The 22,358-nt window shown below is 37.7% G+C and overlaps 1 protein-coding gene across 1 annotated transcript in view; it reads right to left on the reverse strand.

Moving 5' to 3' along the window:
* The window catches only part of RNF169 (ring finger protein 169), an 87,249-nt gene that overhangs the window by 15,703 nt on the left and 49,188 nt on the right, over positions 1–22,358 (reverse strand). Inside the window, exons 3-4 of the mRNA XM_025266424.3 lie at positions 12,976–13,122; positions 7,278–7,396 (exon numbers count right to left, since the gene is read on the reverse strand). Coding sequence (XP_025122209.2) covers positions 7,278–7,396; positions 12,976–13,122 — 266 coding nt within the window. The remainder of the gene's footprint in view (positions 1–7,277; positions 7,397–12,975; positions 13,123–22,358) is intronic.

Here is a 22,358-nt window from a genome sequence, read left to right on the forward strand (position 1 = left end):
AGATGGTTTCTGGGATGTCTCGTTAAGCTAAAAATACCCACAACCACAATGAGTCTGACTTACAAACAAAGAAAAGGAGGAGCAGCCAGTGTCAACATGCAGCTGGAAACCTAGAAGATTTAATGCTTATGAAACACTGCTGAAAGGGCTTTGAAATGGTAATACACGATATAAAACATGAGATAGCTCATGTTATTAATTGCTTACTCATCACTCTCTCTCACATACCCACACCACATTAGTGTCTCCCACCCCCCCCCCCCATTATTTTCTTAATCAAACTCTCAGGCCTGGCAGAGTCCCACCAAGAAGCTGAAGGCAAGAGAGGATCCTCCTCCCAGTCCCTAACTTGGATATGTGAGGCCCCTCACCCCAACACATACATACTTGAGTAAAGCAGAAGCAGCTTCCTAGGGCCCAACTGTAGCTGCCATGTACCCAGAAATGGGTAAGATTTTGTTACAACCCTTCCCTTGAATATTTATTATTGGGTTATCTGCCTTGTGTACACTAGCATTCTTTAAGTGTACAATTTAATGGTTTAAGTGTATTCACAGAGTTATTTAACCATTACCACAATTTTAGAACATTTCTATCACCTCATAAAGAAACTTCATACCCTTTAGCTACCACTCCTAAACCCCCGTTTCTCCTCCAGCACTAAGCAACCACTGATCCACTTTCTGTCTATATGTATTTGCCTACTAGGGACATACACTAGTATTTTTTTGCTGATGGATGAAACCATTGTTTCCACAGCTATTTCAAAAGTAATGCAAAAGGATTTGAATTCCCTCAAACAACAGGATAACTGGGCAGCTTCTTACCCAGCTCTATACAACTTTGTGGTTTTTTAGAACAAGACAATGTATAAATTATTTAAACAAACAGAAAGAAGGAAGCTCTCTGTTACAAAGGTAGATCATTTCAAGACAAAGATCTAAGTGCAGAGTCTTTTGCCATAGGATTCTGACAGTGGTTTGCTAGAAAGAGCACAGGTTTGTGGAGTCAAGAGAGACCTGAGTTCCAATTTCATCTCTGTCACTTTATTGAGGTGAGAAGTTCTAGGGTGAATTGCTTAATCTCTTTGAACTGCATTTACCTTAGCTGAAAAATAAGAATGTTAGAAATCTTACAGGATTAATGGAGAAGCTTAAGGAAATGAGGTATGTAAAGTACTAAATACAGTAGGAAGACCTGGGAGAAAGCTAGTTCCCGGATGCTACTTGTCACCATCCTGCCATATCCCTCTGAAAACTACCAGTATATTCCTATTGTAGTATGACAGAGAGATTCAGTTCAGTTCAGTCTTTGCTACCCCTTGAACTGCAGCACGCCAGGCTTCCCTGTCCATCACCAACTCCCGGCGCTTACTCAAACTCATGTCTATTGAGTTGGTGATGCCATCCAACCATCTCATCCTCTGTTGTCCTCTTCTCCCGCCTTCAATCTTTCCCACCATCAGGGTCTTTTCAAATGAGTCAGTTCTTTGCATCAGGTGGCCAAAGTATTGGAGTTTCAGCTTCAGCATCAGTCCTTCCAATGAATATTCAGGACTGATTTCCTTTAGGATGGACTGGTTGGATCTCCTTGAAGTCCAAGGAAATCTCAAGAGTCTTCTCCAACACCACAGTTCAAAAGCATCAATTCTTCGGCTTTCAATTTTCTTTACAGTCCAACTCTTACATCCATATATGACTACTGGAAAAATGATAGCTTTGACTAGACGGACCTTTGTTGGCAAAGTAATGTCTCTGCTTTTTAATATGCTGTCTAGGTTGATCATAACTCTTCTTCTAAGGAGTAAGTGTCTTTTATTCATGGCTGCAGTCACCATCTGCAGTGATTTTGAAGCCCAGAAAAATAAAGTCTGTCCCTATTGCCACCGTTTCCCCATCTATTTGCCATGAAGTGATGGACCTGGATGCCATGATCTTCGTTTTCTGAATGTTGAGCTTTAAGCCAACTTTTTCACTCTCCTCTTTCACTTTCATCAAGAGGCTCTTTGGTTCTTCTTTGCTTTCTAAGTGTGGTATCATCTGCATATCTGAGGTTATTGATATTTCTTCTGGACAGAGAGATGACGGACACCTCTAAAACCTACTACTTAAGGTCCACATCACTTCTCCTTAGGCTATCTTTCTTTTCCAACTGTAGCTGCCATGCCTACATGAAATCCATAATTTTAGCAAGGTTTGTCCTCTTAACCAGTTCATCTACTTGATTTCTGTTCTTTTATCCCTCCCCCAACACACACACACGCACACGCACATGCACACACATGATCTGCCCTAGACCATCATTAAGCCTTGTGGTTTCTTTTAAATCACTACCTCAGTTTTCTCTCATAGTCTCCTTTCCCTGACAGTTATTGTTTGGACTATTCCCCACATATAACGTGCTAAATCCTATCCTGAGATTTTTTACAGAACCTACCAACTGCCCTTACCCCTTCCATTTCATGCCCTGGCCACATTTCTTCCACCCTTTAAAACCCTACTTTAAGCCACTTCTAGATACTTCAATCTTAGAGGTGAAAAGAATCTTAAATCATTCAGTGAAATCCCCTGCCCAGCAAGCAAAAAGTAGGGCATAACAACCTGTATTTTACATAAATTATATAGAATGAGGTCAACTGATTTTACTCAAGCTCACACTACTGTTTCCCTAAAACCTCCCAAGACTGGCTTCTCCATCCTCACACCTCTCTGGCTTGTCTCTTTTCATCAGTTCTAAAGTTAGTCCTCCAGTATCACATCATTTATGTGTCTGGTATCTGTCAGCTCAAAGAGTTCATATTTTCATGTGTTTGTTTTAAAAATGAGGAACAAGTCAGCATAGTTTAATTCATCCTAACACTAGCTGGGCATGCAGTTATTATGACTGAGTCAGGAGTCAGTCTCTGCCTCTATCTCTTCTTACACACACACCTTACAGGAAGCACAGACACTACAAGGCTCTTTTGCTGAGCCCCACTCTGAACCACAAACTCAGGCTTAAAGTATCGGAACATTAGCAAACAAAATAATGTAGTTAATTTCTACTTAATTAAGGTTTAATTATGACGGTGCAATACAGACTTTTCTCTTACAGAATCTATAAAAGGATCCCCTTTTATAGATCCCCCATAAGCTACTGCCAATGCATTAAAGGGAGAAGCTAACTTTATAGTATAAAAGCTTTATCAGTGTGGTCACTAGATCCCCCCCACCCAAATCCTATATTAATCTTATAGAATCTACTCTAAACAACAGCCACCAGCCAATCTGTTTCCTCCACAACTCCCAGGGTCCTCTTTCCTAGAGACCCTGCAAGTTTGACAATTCTGACAAAAAGCCTCCTTTAACCTACCCACGGGCACAAAGACCTATATCATTAAACATTTCACAAGTATTTACTGAGCCTCTCCTGTGTGCCAGGTACTGTACTAAGTATTGTGAATATAATGGCAAACAAGATTTTTGTCACTGCTTGCAAAGGATTTAAAGTCTAGTGGGAAAGTGACTTTTAGAAGGGATTTTATAAAAATCAGGATCTATAAGAAGGTCATGGGGGACAAAAGAGTACAGTGGAAAGAGCCAAGAAATCTAAGTTCTAACTCATTGTCCTTCTATTCCAGCAGTCTAAGATTTGACAAGCCATGTTTTCTTGTTGGCCTTTAGGCTTTTCACTCTGAAACAAAGGAATTAGATAAGACAATATTTATGATCCTTTTCAGCTCTGGGTTCTAAAATAAAATACAAAATAGTGGCAGCAATACTCACTGAAGACTTAACATATGCCAGAAATCTCACTAGGCACCGTTTGCTTAACCTACAGTTTTGTACAGCAGTACTGGCAATACTGCCTCACTTTCCTTTTTTCATTTTTTAAACTGGAAGGAGGATAGACGGTTTGACTATATTTTTTTAATGGTTATACCCTATTTCCCAAGTAGAAGTTTAAGTGATTTACAGTAAAAATACGTAAAAACTGAGCCTTAATAAAGACCACATTAAGTAATAAATATGAGAAGAGTATACCAAATGTTATTTTTAAAAATTATATGCCATGTTGTAAGGCCATGATGACCAAACTAAAAACTCTGCCATAATCCTAAACTTCTTGACAGCCAAAGCCCAGAGGAAAATGGAACTGGACATGTAGCTCTTAGAAAAGACACTGGCTGAACAGAGAAAGTTTTTCCAGATTGAACTTTTAGGTAAAGAGGGTATGAGGAATGAAGGGAAATAAATTTAAATGAACAACAAACCAGTTTTTCAGATATCTAAAGTAAGACCTTAACTTTAAAATTTAGACCTTATGGTTGAAGTTATTAAATCTTTTCAATTCACATATATTTGATGATTAACTTAGAGATGACCTTGAGTTAACTATTACTCTATCTGACTGTTTGAAAGAAGCTTCATTTTCAAAGAGCTATAGGACTTTATTAATAGTGTAGCAAAACATTCTTTGTTTTGAACGTTTCAAATGCAAATAGTCTGAGCTGCTCTCACAAGATTCAGCCAGAATCTTTTGATGGACTTCTTCCAAAATAACCATCCTACCAGGCCTACTTGCTCTTACCTCCATGCTTCTGGGCTTAAGAAAGAAAAGTTTATAGAGTAGATAAGTAAAATAAATGCAGATTAATTTGATTTAAATACAGATGTTTAAAAAAACTTATACAAATGAATTCTCGTCAGGAAAAAACTTGCAGAGAAAACCTATTCTTTAACTGTTGCTTACCAGATAGAAAAAAATGTATTTGAAATATTCCCAAACTATTACCAATGCTAATTCCTTTTTACTTGTGCCAAAACATATAACATAAAAGTTACCATTTTATCCATTTTAAGTTCAGAGGCACACTGTGACGCAACCGTCACCATGCTAATTCTCTTTTAATATATCCATAAACCTCATCTCAGTGTCAGCACTAACAATGCCACACTATTTTCCTAAATATCATTTAAAATTGAAACAATATTTTCTTAACTAAGAAATAAAACATGTTGACTAAATAAGAGATGCAGTTCACAGTATTACCATAATAGATTTTCCAACCTAAAGTTTCCATGACATCAACAAATTATTTCCTAAAAAGATAACTGTACCAACCCAAATCCAATGAATTTTCTTTTCAATTGTCCTAGTAATTGAACTCAGCCCACAACCTTGTATATTTGGAGGAAAATGCTGAAATTCATAAATGTATAATATGACTGTAAACATCTCATAACAATAAAATGTTAAGTGAATATTTTCCTATAAATTAAGCCCATTGTGACTCAGTGTTACGAACTACGAGAAAAGATGAGCCAAGGACCAGGAAAAGAAGATGTACTACAGGTATTCCAGAGCCACACATAATCAAAGCACTCCCCTTGGTATATAGACTTTACATTTTGCCCTTCAGAGAAGAATTTTCAAAGTTCCTTGCTAGGCATTTCTAAGTAACAACATATTAACCTTCTAACCACTTTAAAAGAATGAATTACAAGGGCAGAGATCAGAATTGGTAATAAGTAGTTCACCTATACAATGTCTACTCCAATTAATTGGGGCAATTTGGCCTTGACACTGTATTTGGGTTTTAATAAAATTTCCTTTTTTTCCAAGTGATTTCAAATGAAAAGATATTAATTGACTAATTGCAGACTGCCAAGAGCAACATTATTTTGTTTCAGGGGATATTTATTGTAACTTGATTGGAATTAATGATATGATCTTTTTTTTCTCTTTTTCAGTAGATCCCTCTAAAACTCATTAAGATGTATCTGCTATAAATGGGGAAAAGTTCTATTTATACATTCTGCAGCTGACAATTCTTAGTCAAGCAATCTTGAATTTTTTAACTTTACAGAGCATTTATATTTCAAGCACATATGCACAAAGCAAGAGTTTCATCATCACCATAAATGGTTAAGTACACTGGCTTACACATTATATACTGGGTCCTTATTACATCAGTCAAACTTCAGTGGCAGTAATACAGTGGCTGTTCAACAAATTTCAAATGAATGAATAAATAGTTTAGCAAACAGCCTTCCTGGAAGGAGTTACCATCACCCAGAGAAAGGAAGGCTTTTAAGGGAAGGAGAAGTTTAGTGAATTTTACTCACAGAAATATTCAACATTCTATAATAATCTATATGGGAAAAGAATCTGAAAAAGAATGAATATATGTATAACTGAATCACTTTGCTGTATACTTGAAATGAACACAACATTAAGTCAACTATACTCCAATAAAATTTTTAAAAAAAGAACAGAAAAATCAGAACATATACAAAAAAGATTCAGATATAAAAACATCAGGGATCACAACAGTGTGAACTTTATGACATTCTTAAACTTGATAGATTTTTTTGGTTTTATTTATTAGTGATTAGCAATAAAGAGCATTCAGATAAAAAGGATCCAGGTGTATGTCCACAAGTAAACAAGAGAAGGCCACTTCATAACGCTGTGTTAAGGAAGAGAAGAACCCTAGAAGTAAGAATGAGCAACGCCAGCTTTAAACAAAAACAGACAACAAAGGGGGGTAAAGATTGTGTCTTTTCATATTAAAACAGAGTATGACATGTAGTAGCTGTCCCCAAAAGGTCCGTTGAATAAATGATTCGAATAAATGATTCCTTCCAGCCTTCCTCCCTTCTTTCATTTTTCCTTCCCTTCCTTTCCCTCCTATCTATCTATCCATCCTTCCTTCCTTCCTTCCACTGAGGCCTTCATTATTCTTCCATCACCCAACATCCACCCAATTCCTCCTTCCTTTCCTCCCCAGGGCCTGCAAAGTCCAAAGTATCAAGAGATTTCTTGACAAGGATCTTAAAAACTTTTCAGTTTGCCCTCTTGAAACCTATCAAGATATATTTTACTTCCAGGCACTGAAAAAAAATCAACTTTGGCCTCAAGTTCCTACTAAGAGAAAAAAGTTCACAAAGAAAATCCATGGCTACTGTCTTCAGTATCAGTGGATACTGAATAAGGCTTTATTGTTTCCTCCCAGAATAGAAAGTTCAACTCTTCTGTTCAGCAGAGCAATTAGTACAATCCTATCCTGAGGATACCAGAAAAGGATGTTTACTTTTCTTTAAAAAATTCAGTTCAGTCCCTTATTTCTTTCTAATCCATATTTGAAAACCAGTTTCCCCCTTCCCCGACTCCCACCGCCCCCAAAGTAACTACAATAAATCCTTTTGCTCCCCCGCCCCACCCCCAACCCCGTCCCTTTTGCCTCATACCCCAAAATGAAAGAACCCTGACTGAGTTCATTATCAGTCTCTTACCCTGCCAGGAAAGCTAAGGAGTAGGAGCTGCTCTTGGAAACAAATGCCGAGCGGTGTGTCTGTATCATCTTGCCTCGGGAAGGTTCTTCATTCTCTGAATCTGAGAGGCGTGCAGGACACTGGCAGGAGACAAGGGAGACAACACCGTCTATTTGGGGTTCCCATGGACTCTCCCACAGCTGTTGTTCAAGTCTCTCTATTATATGCCCCTTCTCTCTCAGTCCAATCGATGTTGCCAACTGCCTCCTGGGATCCCAATCTGGATAGCCCAAATACAGCGCAAACTTAATATATCCAAAATCAAACTCACTATTTCTCTTCTCTAAGTCCCACTATGAACCCAGTTAGAAGCCTCAATGTCATCCATGATTCCTTCCCTTTTTTCAAAGTCATAATAACATTGCATAGAGCTCTTGAATACCCCAACACACCCAAATATTTTATTTCATTTACTCTTTAACCAGTTCCACTAAGAAAGGCCTATTATCTTTTACAGATGGCAAACTGAGGCTCAGAGTAGTTAATTTGCCTAGGATTTTAGAGTTAACAGGTAGCTAATGCTGGTACTTTGATCCAGAGCATCTGTTTTCAAACTGCCTCCATGTTATTCCTACTTTGCTCCTTTGTACTCCTCACATGTCTCTCAGATCTAATACTCTACTCTGTCTCTCATACTCTACTTGTGTATACTCATCATCACTGCCTTTCCTTAGATTCTCATCATCTCCTGCCTTGACTACTGCAATAATCTACTTACAGGTCTTGCTCTTTCCAGCCTTTCTTCCCCCTAATCCTCTCCATCCTATTAAGCACACAGATCCCATCACTCCCCTGCTTAACTGTTGGTGACTTTAGGATCAAGTCTAAATACCTCAGCAGGATCCAATAACCTTCAAAACCTAGATCCAACCTTCTATAAAGTTTTTCTCCCAGCAGTTCCAACACAGGTAACTCCTTGAGCTCTACAGCAATCAAACTATTCTCAACTCTCCACATGTACCATCACAGTCTTTCAAAACTTCTATTCTTTTGGACATGCTATTAGTCCCTTTCCCTAAGATTCTCCTTCCACATTTTTTGCCTATAAAATATTCACTGACCTTTCAGAGGCATCTTAAATACTATTTCTCTTGAAAGGTTTTTCCATCAACTTTTTCCATCTTGCTGACACTATTTCATTTATCTTCACTTTATTTTCGAGTTTCTTCTTGAGTTTTTAAATTTATGTTTCTTTTACATGTGCCTTTTACATACAACATATGAGAATTTGCTCATGATTTAATATGAGTTTCTTCTTTATAGTGTGTACGTGTGGGCTAAATCACTTCAGTCATGTCTGACTCTGGCAACCCTACAGACTGTACCCTGCCATGCTCCTCTGTCCCTGGGATTCTCCAGGCAAGAACACTGGAGTGGGTTGCCATTTCCTTCTCCAGATCTCTCCAACCCAGTGACTGAACCCGTGTCTCCTGCGCCTCCTGCATTGGCAGGCAGGGGGAGCAACTATCACACTGAACTGTAGCTTCTTATTTAGGAGTCTGACTTCTGTTTTAGACAACTGACTCGGACAGCAAATGATTACCTTTTCTCTAAAACTTCTGATACTGTTATACAGTAGGTAAACAAAAAAAATGTCTAATCATCTAATGATTAACCAGTTTTCTAATGATTAAGTTAATACCAAAGTTAGAGTTATGGACAGAGGCATGCAAGGCATCTTACGGCTCAGAGTACATTGTATTCCTTAAATGTTTTGCTATTCTCTAGGCTGATAGGCACATTCATACAATAGGCTAGGTTTCCAATAGCCTGCAAGAAAGAGTTGAAGGATTATAATTTACAGAGAAGCTCTTCAGTTTTGTAGGGTATCTATCACTCCTTAAAACCCTGTTGTACAAACTATTCACTGGAGAGATGTTAATAGCACTAACTCATTACCAAATATTGTGGGAAGCAAGAAAAACCTTTGACATCAATAGACTCAACAGGGGGGTAAATAATGGCAATTCTTCTTTATTTAGGCTTTTCTACACAATCAATTCAGTACCGAATAAAAGAATATTCAAATTCCATCAGCTACCACTGTCACCAGAGGTTAGTTGCTTTACCTTTCTGAGTCTCAGTTTCTCATCTATAAAATTAAGAATTATCTCTCTACTATTAATACACCTATTGTGATAAACCATAAAAACACACGGTGCATTAGCTCACAAGTAGTAAATGGTCAACAAAAGATAGATTGTTTACATCAACTTAAGTATTATAAGAAAACACTTTAGTGTTATAATACAAATATGCCAGGTTTAATTGTTGAAAATAAATTTACATTATTATAAATAATTACATAAAGAGAAAGTACTCCAAACCCCAACTCCTCTCTATTTCTACCCCCACAAAAACCTAAAACAATAAGATAGGAAAATATTCCCCTCTCATCTTTAACACTGCATAAAAATAAACCTATAGCACAGATCCCCTGGAACAGAATATGGCAAACCACTCCAGTATTCTTGCCTGGACAATGTCATGAACAGAGGAGCCTGGTGGGCTAGAGTCCATGGGGTCTCAAAGAGTTGGACGTGACTGAGAGACGAAGCATGCACACAGGCAATGAGACACATGGGTATCATCACAGTGGTGGTTTCAGACAGCAAAATATCAACAGGAGATTAATTACATAAATCCTACAGTAAAGAATAACTAGCAGGCCACTAAATAATGATGTGGGATTCTTTATTTACATGGCAAGACATCCATGATTTATAATTTATTAAAATAGATTATAAAACAGTATGTATACTAGGCTGCATTTTCTGAAAAGAAAAACAAAATATGTTACACACACACACACACACACACACACACATTTAGAAATCTGGAAGGATATTCACCAAAATGTTTATAGCAGTTATCTCTAGGTTGTGGGATGACAAGCAATTTTCCACTTTCAGCTTTATAATCTTTGGTATGGCTATAATTGTTACATCAAATTGTTTCCCAACAATTTGAACTATTATTGGTATTAACTGTCATAACAGATCATAATAAACACTGTGCCTATTTTATTTCCATTCTAAACAAATAACAGATAACTGCTTCCAGAATCAGCCCTTGCCTTCCTCTATTTGAATTCAACTTGATAAACATGTATCAAACTCTTGTGATGTGCAAGGTACTATGAGAGATTTTTTAAAATGGTTAAGACACATTTCCTATAATCAACAAACTTACAAATCAAGTAGAGAAACACAAACACACAAATAACCATAACATAAGGAAGAATTAAATAAGTCATATAAAAGTTACAAACTGAGGACAGGAAAGTTGAGGGGGAAGAGAATGGATAATAGCAGTGGAAAAACAAGAAATTCCTACCAGTTCCAGGAAGGCAACAGCTTTTGAACTGGACATATAGAGAGATTAATAGCTTTTCATCAGGTAAGGTTAATGGTGTATCAATGAGATGAAATGCAAGAGCAAGGATCCTCAGAAGAGAAAGCATGGGTTATATGTTTGGAAGAAAGCAAACAGCTCACTTCCCTAGAGTTCTGGGATATAAGCAAGGATAGAAAGATAAGCTAGACTAATACTAAAGACTTAAATGTGAAGAGTTCTCATTTAGTTCCACAGGAAATGGGGAGCCACCGAGCTTTTTGATTCAGGAGGGTAAAATGATCAGTCCAGCTCTAATCATATTACTCTCTATTAAAAACAATCCTTTAGCTGACTTTCCACTGAGACCACTTGAACTTCTCTTCAGTCCCAATGAATGTATCACTGGCTAAACTAAATGAAATTACTTGTCCTACACCAAAATTTCTTAAGAAATATTTGATTGTAAAAGTCTCAAAAATATGAAATATAAATGCAGACAGAAAAAAGGTAAAATCACAAAATCTAAAACTTGAAGTGTTCATAGATCCAATTTTATTCAATGTATAGGCAATTTTGCAAAACTGGCCACGACCAATCAGAATTGGTATTAATACTTCCTGATTCCTTTTAAGATTAAATTTTAGGTTGATGTAATTAATTTCTACTTCAAAGATTGAAGTGGCAAAAGAAAAAATAATTAGAGCAAATTTCCATCTTTGTTATGAGTGGATATTCGAGATCATTTTCTCAGGGAAACCTGGGTCTGGCAAGGTCAACAACAACAGGTTCTTTCTATCAAAGGGCCATACTAAAGAGTAAACTCTCTGCCAAAATTGGTTTATTCTGAAAAGAAAGCTCTTTCTGGGCAGTTTTCGATGAGAACAATAATGGATAGTCCTGTTGGGGTGAAGAGGCAGAGTGTGCAGTTTTCAGAGACCACAGACAACTATGAGTTCGGGGTTATTAGTCAGAAGAACTACTATATGCACACCACCACCACATGTTTTATTCTTGCCTTCCTAGATGAACTATATTCTCTCCAAAAGCAGTCTTTTTCCTTTTGTAGTTCCCGATGAAAAGAGTTTTCAGAGTACATAAGCATTTCATATTTTTTAAACTCAATCTTTTCAGAAGGTTGGAAAGCAAATAGTTGTTTTTAACAATCAAATAATAACAATTATTGTAACTGGGATCAAAAAGCCCCATATACACACTGACAGTCAGCAAATACTATCAATTCAAGAAAGCTTATGTAATCTCAGTTTCTAAAGTTCAGGAAAAACACCTTTGCAAAAAGTAAACCAAAAGCACTGAGAAATTATGTAACATGGCCAAAATTGTATAATCTGTTATAATGCTGGGACCTGTTTAACAGGCAGACTTCTGGTATAGAGCTTTTTTCCCCTCTATTCTGTTATGCTGTCTTTATATATAATAAAACTTTATTAATCCACCTAATTAAAAATATAACCTGAAATATGAACAAGACAGAATCATAAAACATTTTAACAGGTATGACTCTAAAGGTATGCTAAGTACATACAGCAAGTAATAGAAGATGTCTGATCCAATATAAATTGCTAAAGGAAAAGAAAACCAATTGTAATCATACATTTGAGCCATAATCAGTGGATCCTCCAAAGGGCTTTCTTGTATTAGTTAAATATACCATTTACAACTTTTTCCAGTAATTTGCTTGGTAAATAAGTAATGAAAAGAATTCAGGCAAGATTTGGCCCAATTAGAAGTTTAATTAAGTTAAGTTTAAACAAAGTATCTCATCTAATATTGAGGACTGACCCTGTAAGCCTGGTGGGCTACAGTTCATGGGGTCGCAAAGAGTCGGACATAACTGAGCACACACAGAAACACACACACACACACACACACACCTTGTAACTAGAGAACTATGCTGTTTGGGTTATTATAAAGAGTAAAGGGAAATAAAATACAACCTTTAAGGAAAGTTCATCCTCCTAGTTGAGGATATAACACATACAGAACTCCATCAAATAACAACACCTAAGTCAAAATGACAATATATGTATAAAGCTTACCCAAAGTAGCATATACAACACTAGGTTCTTCTTCTCACTCACCATTTTTCCCCACTGCTACCCCTTAATCTTTTCACGCAAGTCTGATTGTCCTGTTCACAAATCATTTTCTCCAGCTCTCCATCTGGATGCTAAGTTCTTCAATACTCCTAAGTTGCACAGTCAGTGACTGTTACTGATCACCAAGACAGGTTTTTCAGATCCACGTCACCTGGGCTAATGGCTGATTTTGAGACAGGTGTCCATCAAAAAAGTGATCTACTTACATGCTCTAGATTTGTCTTCAGTACTATTGGCTCATCTCTTTTTTTCTGTTCATCCATTTTCCTTTTTCCTATTTCTGTGTCCTCTGGTAACAACTTGTGGATTTGATCTTCAGAGGTTTTCTCCTCTTGTAACTTTTCTTCTCGCAGCTAAAAATACAAATCACATTGAGACAGTAGTTTTAGGCAACAAAAGACTTAAAAATATCATTTATTCAGTAGTCTATTAGAACAAACAGGAAAGTTCTGAGACTATTTTCTTATTGGATATAAAGCCCTCTTATTTTTTAAGTAAGTCAACTTCTACTTGACTCTTGCCAAACATCCACTTCATGGCTTAAGATTTAACTTCTCTGCATTCTTGAGCAATATGAAATCACAAAAGCTAAGATAATACACATAATCAAGAACTAAGGTTTATTCACTTAGCCAAAAAACGCTGAATCTAAAAACTTTCTTTATTTCCATAATCCAGATATAACTGCAGTAGGCCAGGAGAATAGCAAAGATGTATGCCACAGAGGGTCAGGGAAGTTGGACTAAGCAAGAGAGGGCTTTGGGCCTATTGGCAACAGAAAAAATGGCTTATAACAGTCCCAATGTCTTACAATTTATGCTGTTTTCTTGTTACCTACAGGATAGGTCAAGTACATGGTCTACAAAGAAAGTTAAGGCAGACTAATATGCTCCTCATTTGAGGGAGGTAGCATGGCATTATGAAAATAAGATAGCTTTTGAAATTAAGTAGTATCTTGCTATATACTTACAGTATATCAAGAGTTCCTTTTCTAACCCCCCTTTATTCTCTTTTCATTCCCTGGGACTTTAATAAAATTTAAATGGCATAATGTATATGAAAGCAATTTTAGGCTACTAATATTTTTAATCACACTTATAAAAAATAAAACTAGAGAACAAATTTTTTCATTGGCTGTCAACTCAGAGTTATAAAACAACAATAACAATAAACAACAATATTCAGTTTTTTAAATTAATATTTTTTTTATTTTTTTAAGTTATGAAAGTATAGCTCATTTACAGAAGACTTGGAAAACCTGGAACAAAGTTACATATAGTCCCACTATACATTACAATTATTTTTTAAGTAGGCAAATTAAAAATTTTAGTTGGAGTTTCAATATCAAACTGAAAAGTTAATAGAATGAATAGACAGAAAAGTAGAAGAACACAGTAGACTCGAGGGCTTCCCAGGTGGCGCTAGTGGTAAAGAACCTGCCTACCAATGCAGGCTCTCTTGGTGAGGAAGATCTCCTGGAGGAGGACATGGCAACCCACTCCAGTATTCTTACCTAGAAAATCCCATGGACAGGAGCCTGGCAGGCTACAGTCCATAGGGTTGCACAGAGTCAGACATGACTGAAGTGACTTAGCACACACACACTCACACACATGAACCAACTGGTACCATGAACCAATTCCAGATAAATTAAGATTTATACAATTTTCACACAACAGACAGATACAAATTCTATTCAAGTTCCTACAGACTATAAACTAGAAGACACTGGAACATTTCCAGGGACATAAAACAAGGTGCAAAAATTTCACGGTCTAAAGGTATTAAAATCATACAGAGCCTGTTCTCTTATCATTGTGGAATTATGTTAGAAATCAATATCAAGAGATATTTGAAAATAACCCACATATTTTTAAGTGCAATGTGACATCTACCAAGAGAGTTCATTGACTTAGTCATTTAAAGCCTCAATAAAGTTAGACTGAAAAAAACACAGACGGTGATTGCAGAGAAGAAAGCATTTAAATGAGAAATTAATATCCAAGACACTTTAAAAACCTCATGCATCTGGAAATTAAATGTCCACTTTAAAATGATGGGTGTATCTAAGAAGCCATAACAAGGAAAATAAGAAAATTTTTGTAACACAATAAAAACGAAAAGAGAATTTATCAGAATTTGTTGCATGCAGCTGAAACTGCTCAGTGTAACTTAAATACAATGTGGAATCTTGGAAAAGGTATGAAAACAAATAATGGACACTGGCATAAAATTTTATGAAATTTGAACAAAATCTGTAGTTAATAAAACCGTATCACATGTTAATTTATTGTTTTTGATAAAGATTTAGCCTTATGTTTCCAACTTCCATAGGTATGATTCCATTAAGCCTGAACTAGTCTTAACATGCTGAGTCTAACTAAAGAGGTTATGAATATGCAAAGAACACCAAATACAATGTTATATAAGGAGGAGATTCAAATGAAATAATGTATTCCCAATTTCTCAAGTCAAACAAGAACACAAGAGGATGAAAGCTGATCCATAGCTAGAGAGAAAGCAAACCTGAAGTCTATGCTAACTGCCTACATGAAAGATCAAAGCCTTTTAACAATCTCAGATAAGAAATTCTTATTCAACAACATGACCACAGGCTTCACTAAGGGGCATTTCACTTGAGAATAGAAAGGCAGAGTGGCAAAAAGAAAACAAGTTTCAGCATCACCTTATCATTTACTGAACTGTGTGTGTCAGATGTGGCACTAAAAAAACAACTAAGGTTTACGACTTAGGTTCAGTTCAGTTCAGTCGCTCAGTCATGTACAACTCTTTGTGACCCCATGGACCACAGGGTTCCCTGTCCATCACCAACTCCCAGAGCTTGCTCAAACTCATGTCCATTGAGTCGGTGATGCCATCCAACCATCTCATCCTCTGTCGTCCCCTTTTCCTCCTGCCTCAATCTTTCCCAGCATCAGGGTCTTTTCCAATGAGTCGATTCTTCGCATCTGGACACCAGAGTATTGCAGCTTTAGCTTCAGCATCAGTCCTTCCTATGAATATTCAGGATTCATTTTCTTTAAGATGGACTGCTTGGATATCCTTGCTTTTCAAGAGACTCTCAAGAGTCTTCTCCAATCAGTTCAGTTCAGTCATTCGGTCGTGTCCGACTCTTTACGACCCCATGAGCTGCAGCACTCCAGGCCTCCCTGTCCCAACACCAACTCCCAGAGCCTACCCAAACTCATGTCCATTAAATCGGTGATGCCATCCAACCATCTCATCCTCTGTCATCCCCTTCTCCTCCTGCCCTCAATCTTTCCCAGCATCAGGGTCTTTTCAAATGAGTCAGCTCTTCACATCAGGTGGCCAAAGTATTGGAGTTTCAGCTTTAACATCAGACCTTCCAATGAACACCCAGGACTGATCTTTAGGATGGACTGGCTGGATCTCTTTGCAGTCCAAGGGACTCTCAAGAGTCTTCTCCAACACCACAGTTCAGAAGCATCAATTCTTCAGCGCTCAGCTTTCTTTATAGTCCAACTCTCACATCCATACATGACTACTGGAAAAACCATAGCTTTGACTAGATGGACCTTTGTTGGCAAAGTAATGTCTCTGCTTTTGAATATGCTGTCTAGGTTGGTGATAACTCTTCTTCCAAGGAGTAAGCGTCTTTTAATTTCATGGCTGCAGTCACCATCTGCAGTGATTTTGGAGCTCAGAAAAATAAAGTCAGCCACTGTTTCCACTGTTTCCCCATCTATTTGCCATGAAGTGATAGGACCAGATGCCATGATCTTAGTTTTCTGAATGTTGAGCTTTAAGCCAACTTTTTCACTCTTCTCTTTCACTTTCATCAAGAAGCTCTTTAGTTCTTCGCTTTCTGCCATAAATAAGGGTGGTGTCATCTGCATATCTGAGGTTACTGATATTTCTCCCGGCAATCTTGATTCCAGCTTGTGCTTCTTCCAGCCCAGCATTTCTCATGATGTACTCTGCATATAAGTTAAATAAGCAGGGTGACAATATACAGCCTTGACATACTCCTTTTCCTATTTGGAATCAGTCTGTTTTTCCATGTCCAGTTCTAACTGTTGCTTCTTGACCTGCATACAGATTTCTCAAGAGGCAGGTCAGGTGGTCTGGTATTCCCATCTCTCAGAATTTTCCACAGTTTGTGATGATCTACACAGTCAAAGGCTTTGGCATAGTCAATAAAGCAGAAATAGATGTTTTTCTGGAACTCTCTTCCAATACCACGGTTCAAAAGCATCAATTCTTTAGCACTCAGCTTTCTTTATGGTCCAACTCTCACATCCATACATAACTACTGGAAAAACCATAGTTTGGCTAGATGGACTTTTGTTGGCAAAGCAATGTCTCTGCTTTTTAATATGCTGTCTAGGTTGGTCATAGCTTTTCTTCCAAGGAGGAAGCGTCTTTTAATTTCATGGCTGCAGTCACCATCTGATGTGATTTTGGAGACCAAAAATATAAAGTCTCTCACTATTTCCATTGTTTCCCCATCTTTTTGCCATGAAGTGATCGGACCGGATGCCATGATCTTAGTTTTGAATACTGAGTTTTAAGCCAACTTTTTCACTCTCCTCTTTCACTTTCATCAAGAGGCTCTTTAGTTCTTCTTCACTTTCTGCCATAAGGGTGGTGTCATCTGCGTACCTGAGGTTATTGATATTTCTCCCGGCAATCTTGATTCCAACTTGAGCTTCATTCAGTCCAGCATTTCGCATGAAGTACTCAGCATTTAAGTTAAATAAGCAGAGTGACAATATACAGCCTTGTCGTACTCCTTTCCCGATTTGGAACCAGTTGGCTGTTCATGTCCAGTTCTAACGGTTGCTTCTTGACCTGAATACAGATTTCTCAGGAGGCAGGTCAGATGGTCTGGTATGCCCATCTCTTGAAGAATTTTCCAGTTTGTTGTGATCTACACAGTCAAAAGCTTTATAGTAGTCAGTAAAGCAGAAGTAGATGTTTTTCTGGAACTCTCTTGCTTTTACAATAATCCAACAGATGTTGGCAATTTGATCTCTGGTTCCGCTGCCTTTTCTAAAACCAGCTGAACATGTGGAAGTTCACAGTTCATGTACTGTTGAAGCCTGGCTTCGAGAATTCTGAGCATTACTTTACTAGCGTGTGAGATGAGTACAATTGTGCGGTAGTTTTAGCATTCTTTGGCATTGCCTTTCTTTGGGATTGGTGAAAACTGACCTTTTCCAGTCCTGTGGCCACTGCTGAGTTTTCCAAATTTGCTGGCATACTGAGTGCAACACTTTCACAGCATCATCTTTTAGAATTTGAAATAGCTCAACTGGAATTCCATCACCTCCACTCGCTTTGTGTGTAGTGATGCTTCCTATGGCCCACTTGACTTCACACTTCATGATGTCTGGCTCTAGGTGAGTGATCACACCATCGTGGTTATCTGAGTCATGAAGATCTTTTTTGTACAGTTGTTCTGTGTATTCTTGCTACCTCTTCTTAATATCTTCTGCTTCTGTTAGGTCCATACCATCTCTGTCCTTTATTGTGCTCATCTTTGCATGAAATGTTCCTGTAGTATCTCAAATTTTCTTGAAGAGATCTCTAGTCTTTCCCATTCTTTATTTTTCTTTTTTTCTTTTTTAAAATTTCCCATTCTTTATTATTGTCCTTTATTTCTTTGCATTGATCACTAAGGAAGGCTTTCTTATCTTTCCTTGCTATTGTTTGGAACTCTGCATTCAAATGGGTTTATCTTTTCTTTTTTCCTTTGCCTTTCGCTTCTCTCTCAGCTATTTGTAAGGCTTCCTCAAACAACCATTTTGCCTTTTTGCATTTCTTTTTCTTGGGTATAGTCTTGATCACTGCCTCCTGTACAATGTCACGAACCTCGGTCCACAGTTCTTCAGGCACTCTATCAGATCTAATCCCTTGAATCTATTTCTCACTTCCACTGTATAAGCATAAGGGATTTGATTTAGGTCATACCTGAATGGTCTAGTAGTTTTCCCTACTTTCTTCAATTTAAGTCTGAATTTGGCAATAAGGGATTCATGATCTGAGCCGCAGTAAGCTCCCAGTCTTGTTTTTGCTGATTGTATAGAGCTTCTCCATCTTCAGCTGCAAAAAACAGAATCAATCTGATTTCAGTATTGACCATCTCGTGAGAGTCCATGTGTAGAGTCTTCTCTTGTGTTGTTGGAAAAGGGTGTTTGTTATGACTAGTGCTTTCTCTTGGCTAAACTCTGTTAGCCTTTGCCCCGTTTCATTTAGTACTCCAAGGCCAAACTTGCCTGTTACTCCAGGTATCTCTTGACTTCCTACTTTTGCATTCCAGTCCCCTATAGTGAAAAGGACATCTTTTTTGGGTGTTAGTTCTAGAAGGTCTTGTAAGTCTTCACAGAACCATTCAACTTCAGCTTCTTCAGCGTTACTGGTTGGGGCATAGGTTTGGATTACTGTGATACTGAATGGTTTGCCTTGGAAAAGAGCAGAGATCATTCTGTCATTTTTGAGACTGCACCCAAGAACTGCATTTTGGACTCTTTTTTTTGACTATGAGGGCTACTCCATTTCTTCTAAGGGATTCTTGCCCACAGTGGTAGATATAATGATTATCTGAGTTAAATTCGCCCATTCCAGAGTTAGGTAATGTGTTCAAATTCAGAGCCATAACCTTTGAAAGTGAAGTCGCTCAGTTGTGTCCGACTCTTTGTGACCCCATGGGCTGTAGCCTACCAGGCTCCTCTGTCCATGGGATTTTCCAGGCAACAGTCCTGGAGTGGACTGCCATTTCCTTCTCCAGGGGATCTTCCCAACCCAGGGATCGAACCCGGGCCTCCCTCATTGTAGACAGATAGATGCTTTACCGTCTGAGCCACCAGGGAAGGCAATCTACGTTTACCTTGGTGGTTCTCAGCCAAGGATGATTTTACAGCTGGCAATGTCTGGAGCCACTTCTAGCTGTCACAGCTGAGGGGATAGATGTATGTTGCTACTGGCATCTAGTGGGTAGAGGCCAGGAACTGCTACTAAACATCCTAAATGCATAAGATAGCCCCCAATAATATATACATACACAGATGTTGCCATTTTAAAAAAACTTTAAAATTTCCTGTTTTATGTTTTTTAGCGTTACTTTGTTCAGTGCTTAATTGTGTTTACATACTATGTTCTCTGGCTTTTTAAGTGTTTCAGAATGCATGCTTTGCTTCCTAATAATGTTTATTGCTGCTCTCAAAGTTTTTGACAGTGAACTTGTGCTATTGGCAAAACAACTTTTTCATTGCAATGTTGAGTCTCTGTGAACACAGCATCAAATTGAAGTTAAAAATTTACAAAATTGAAAACCCCATATATCTGTTTAAAAAATTGAAAACCCCATATATCTGTTTAAATCTTCATATGAATCATGTTGGTATTTTCTCTATACTGGATTCTGTAGATGCTAGTTTTTGGTCCCTTTTGATGGTTATTTATAAGGACTTGAGAACTTGGTCTCTAGGAAAGAGTTTTTATACTCAGGGAAAATGGCTCAGATAGTGTCACACAATAGCATATAAACCTGAATAAGAATTGATAGCTGCTGTTTATTGAACTCTTCCATGTTTCAGATATGAAGTTTATAGAGCTTACCTTATTTAATCCTCAAGGGCTTTGTTTGTACCTATCATTACCATTTTATAGACACAAAAATTAACACTCAGTGGTTATTTCCTCAAGTCTGTGTTTGAACACTGAAGAGCTAGATTTTAAAGCAAACCACTGGCTTCAAATACTAGCGTTTCCCAACCTCAGTACTATTGACATTTTGGGCCAGGTAGTTCTTTGTTAAGGTGAGCAGGTCAGAGTCTGAGTAGAAGGCTCCTGGGGAGCAGGAGTTAAGGATGGAATGGTACAACAAGAGACAGCAAGCCAATAAAAGTGGTTGGGCTAATAGTTGTCCTACAGAGGACAATGTGAGAAACTGTATGAAATCCAGCTCAAGACTCAATCTGAAGTGAGAAACGGGGAAGCAAATATTATATACATATATATGTATGTGTGTGTGCGCGCGTGCGTGCATACATAGACTCCCACCTCCTGCTGACCAAGGTTTGCTCCACTGGATGTTAAATACCCCTCACACTGGCTTGTACAACTCCAGTAAGTTCCCATGGAAAGCACCATACAGCAACCACAGAGGAGCCCTAGAGCTAAAAGCAAGAAGCAAGCAGTGTGAGCCAAAACAAGAAATCTCAGACTGTACCAAGTGAAGTTGCCCACCTCTGTAAAGTGGGATGCTTTTTACTGCCTCCATTTTTTAAAATGTTTATTTATTTACTCGCCATGCTGGGCACTCACGGGATCTTAGCTCCCTGACCAAGGATGGAACCTGTGCCCCCTGCAGTGGAAGGGGTGAGTCCTAATCACTGGACCACGAGGGAATTCCCTGCCTCCATTTTTAGATACTATCAGTGACAACTATTGACTTCCGTATAGTAATCTCATTCTCAGCACACTACCAAGAATACCGTGTAATTTTTTTCCTCAAAGTATCTTTACTTTGTCATTATTAATTTTTCAAATAAACTTCTTTTAGGCTGTGCTGTGCATGTGGGATCTTAGTTCCCCGACCAGGGATCAAACCCACACAGCCTACAGTGGAAGCACGGGGTCTTGACCACTGGACCATCAGGGAAGTCCCCAAAATAAACTTTTAAAAACCAAGTCACTATACACACAGTGTACAAATGATAAATGTAAAACATGAAAAATTCTACAAAATAAGCACATCCATGTGACCACCACCCAAATCAAGAACCCCTTGTGCCTACTCCTCACCCCAAAGTATCCATGATCCCAGTTTACAACACCAAAAACATACTTTCACCTATTTTTGAGTTTTATATAAATGGAATTTTATGTACGTATTGAATCTCTCTTCCTTCAGTCAACATTTCATTTGTGATCCAAGAGGGAGGGATATATGTACACACATGGCTGATTCACTTTTTTGTATAGCAGAAACTAACACAACATTATAAAGCAACTGACCCCAATTTAAAACTAAACATTCCATTTGTGAGATTCATCCATGTAGGTGTATTTAGTAGTTTGTTCTTTCTCATTGTTTTATACTACTCCATTGTTTGACTACAAAATAACTCAATAATTTTATTATTATAGATATTTGTGTAACTATTAATTTTTTTATTCACAAATAAACTACTATGACCATTCTTGAAAATGTATCCTGATACATATAGTGTTCTGTGGGATATATTCTAGAAGAGAAGCTGTTTAGTCATAAAGTAGGGGTACACTGCCATAGCTTCCCCAAATTAATTGTACAAATTATACTCCCACCCCAATCTGCAGTGGAGCAGGAATGACAGCTGCTCACAACCTTGTTAACACTCAGAACTGTCTATTTTAGCCATTCCAGTGCATGCATATTGATACTGCATCATGACTGCAATTTGTATTTCTCTGATGACTAAAGATCTAGAGCAGTTTTTCACGTGCTTATTGACTATTTGGGAATTCTCTTTTATGACATGCCTACTCACATTGTTGCCCTTTCTCCTTTCAAATATTTGGAATTTCCCCTAATAATTTATAGGAGTTATACTTTTTGGAT

Source organism: Bubalus bubalis, chromosome 16, assembly GCF_019923935.1.
Source record: "Bubalus bubalis isolate 160015118507 breed Murrah chromosome 16, NDDB_SH_1, whole genome shotgun sequence".
In the NCBI taxonomy this organism is placed as follows: Eukaryota; Metazoa; Chordata; class Mammalia; order Artiodactyla; family Bovidae; genus Bubalus; species Bubalus bubalis.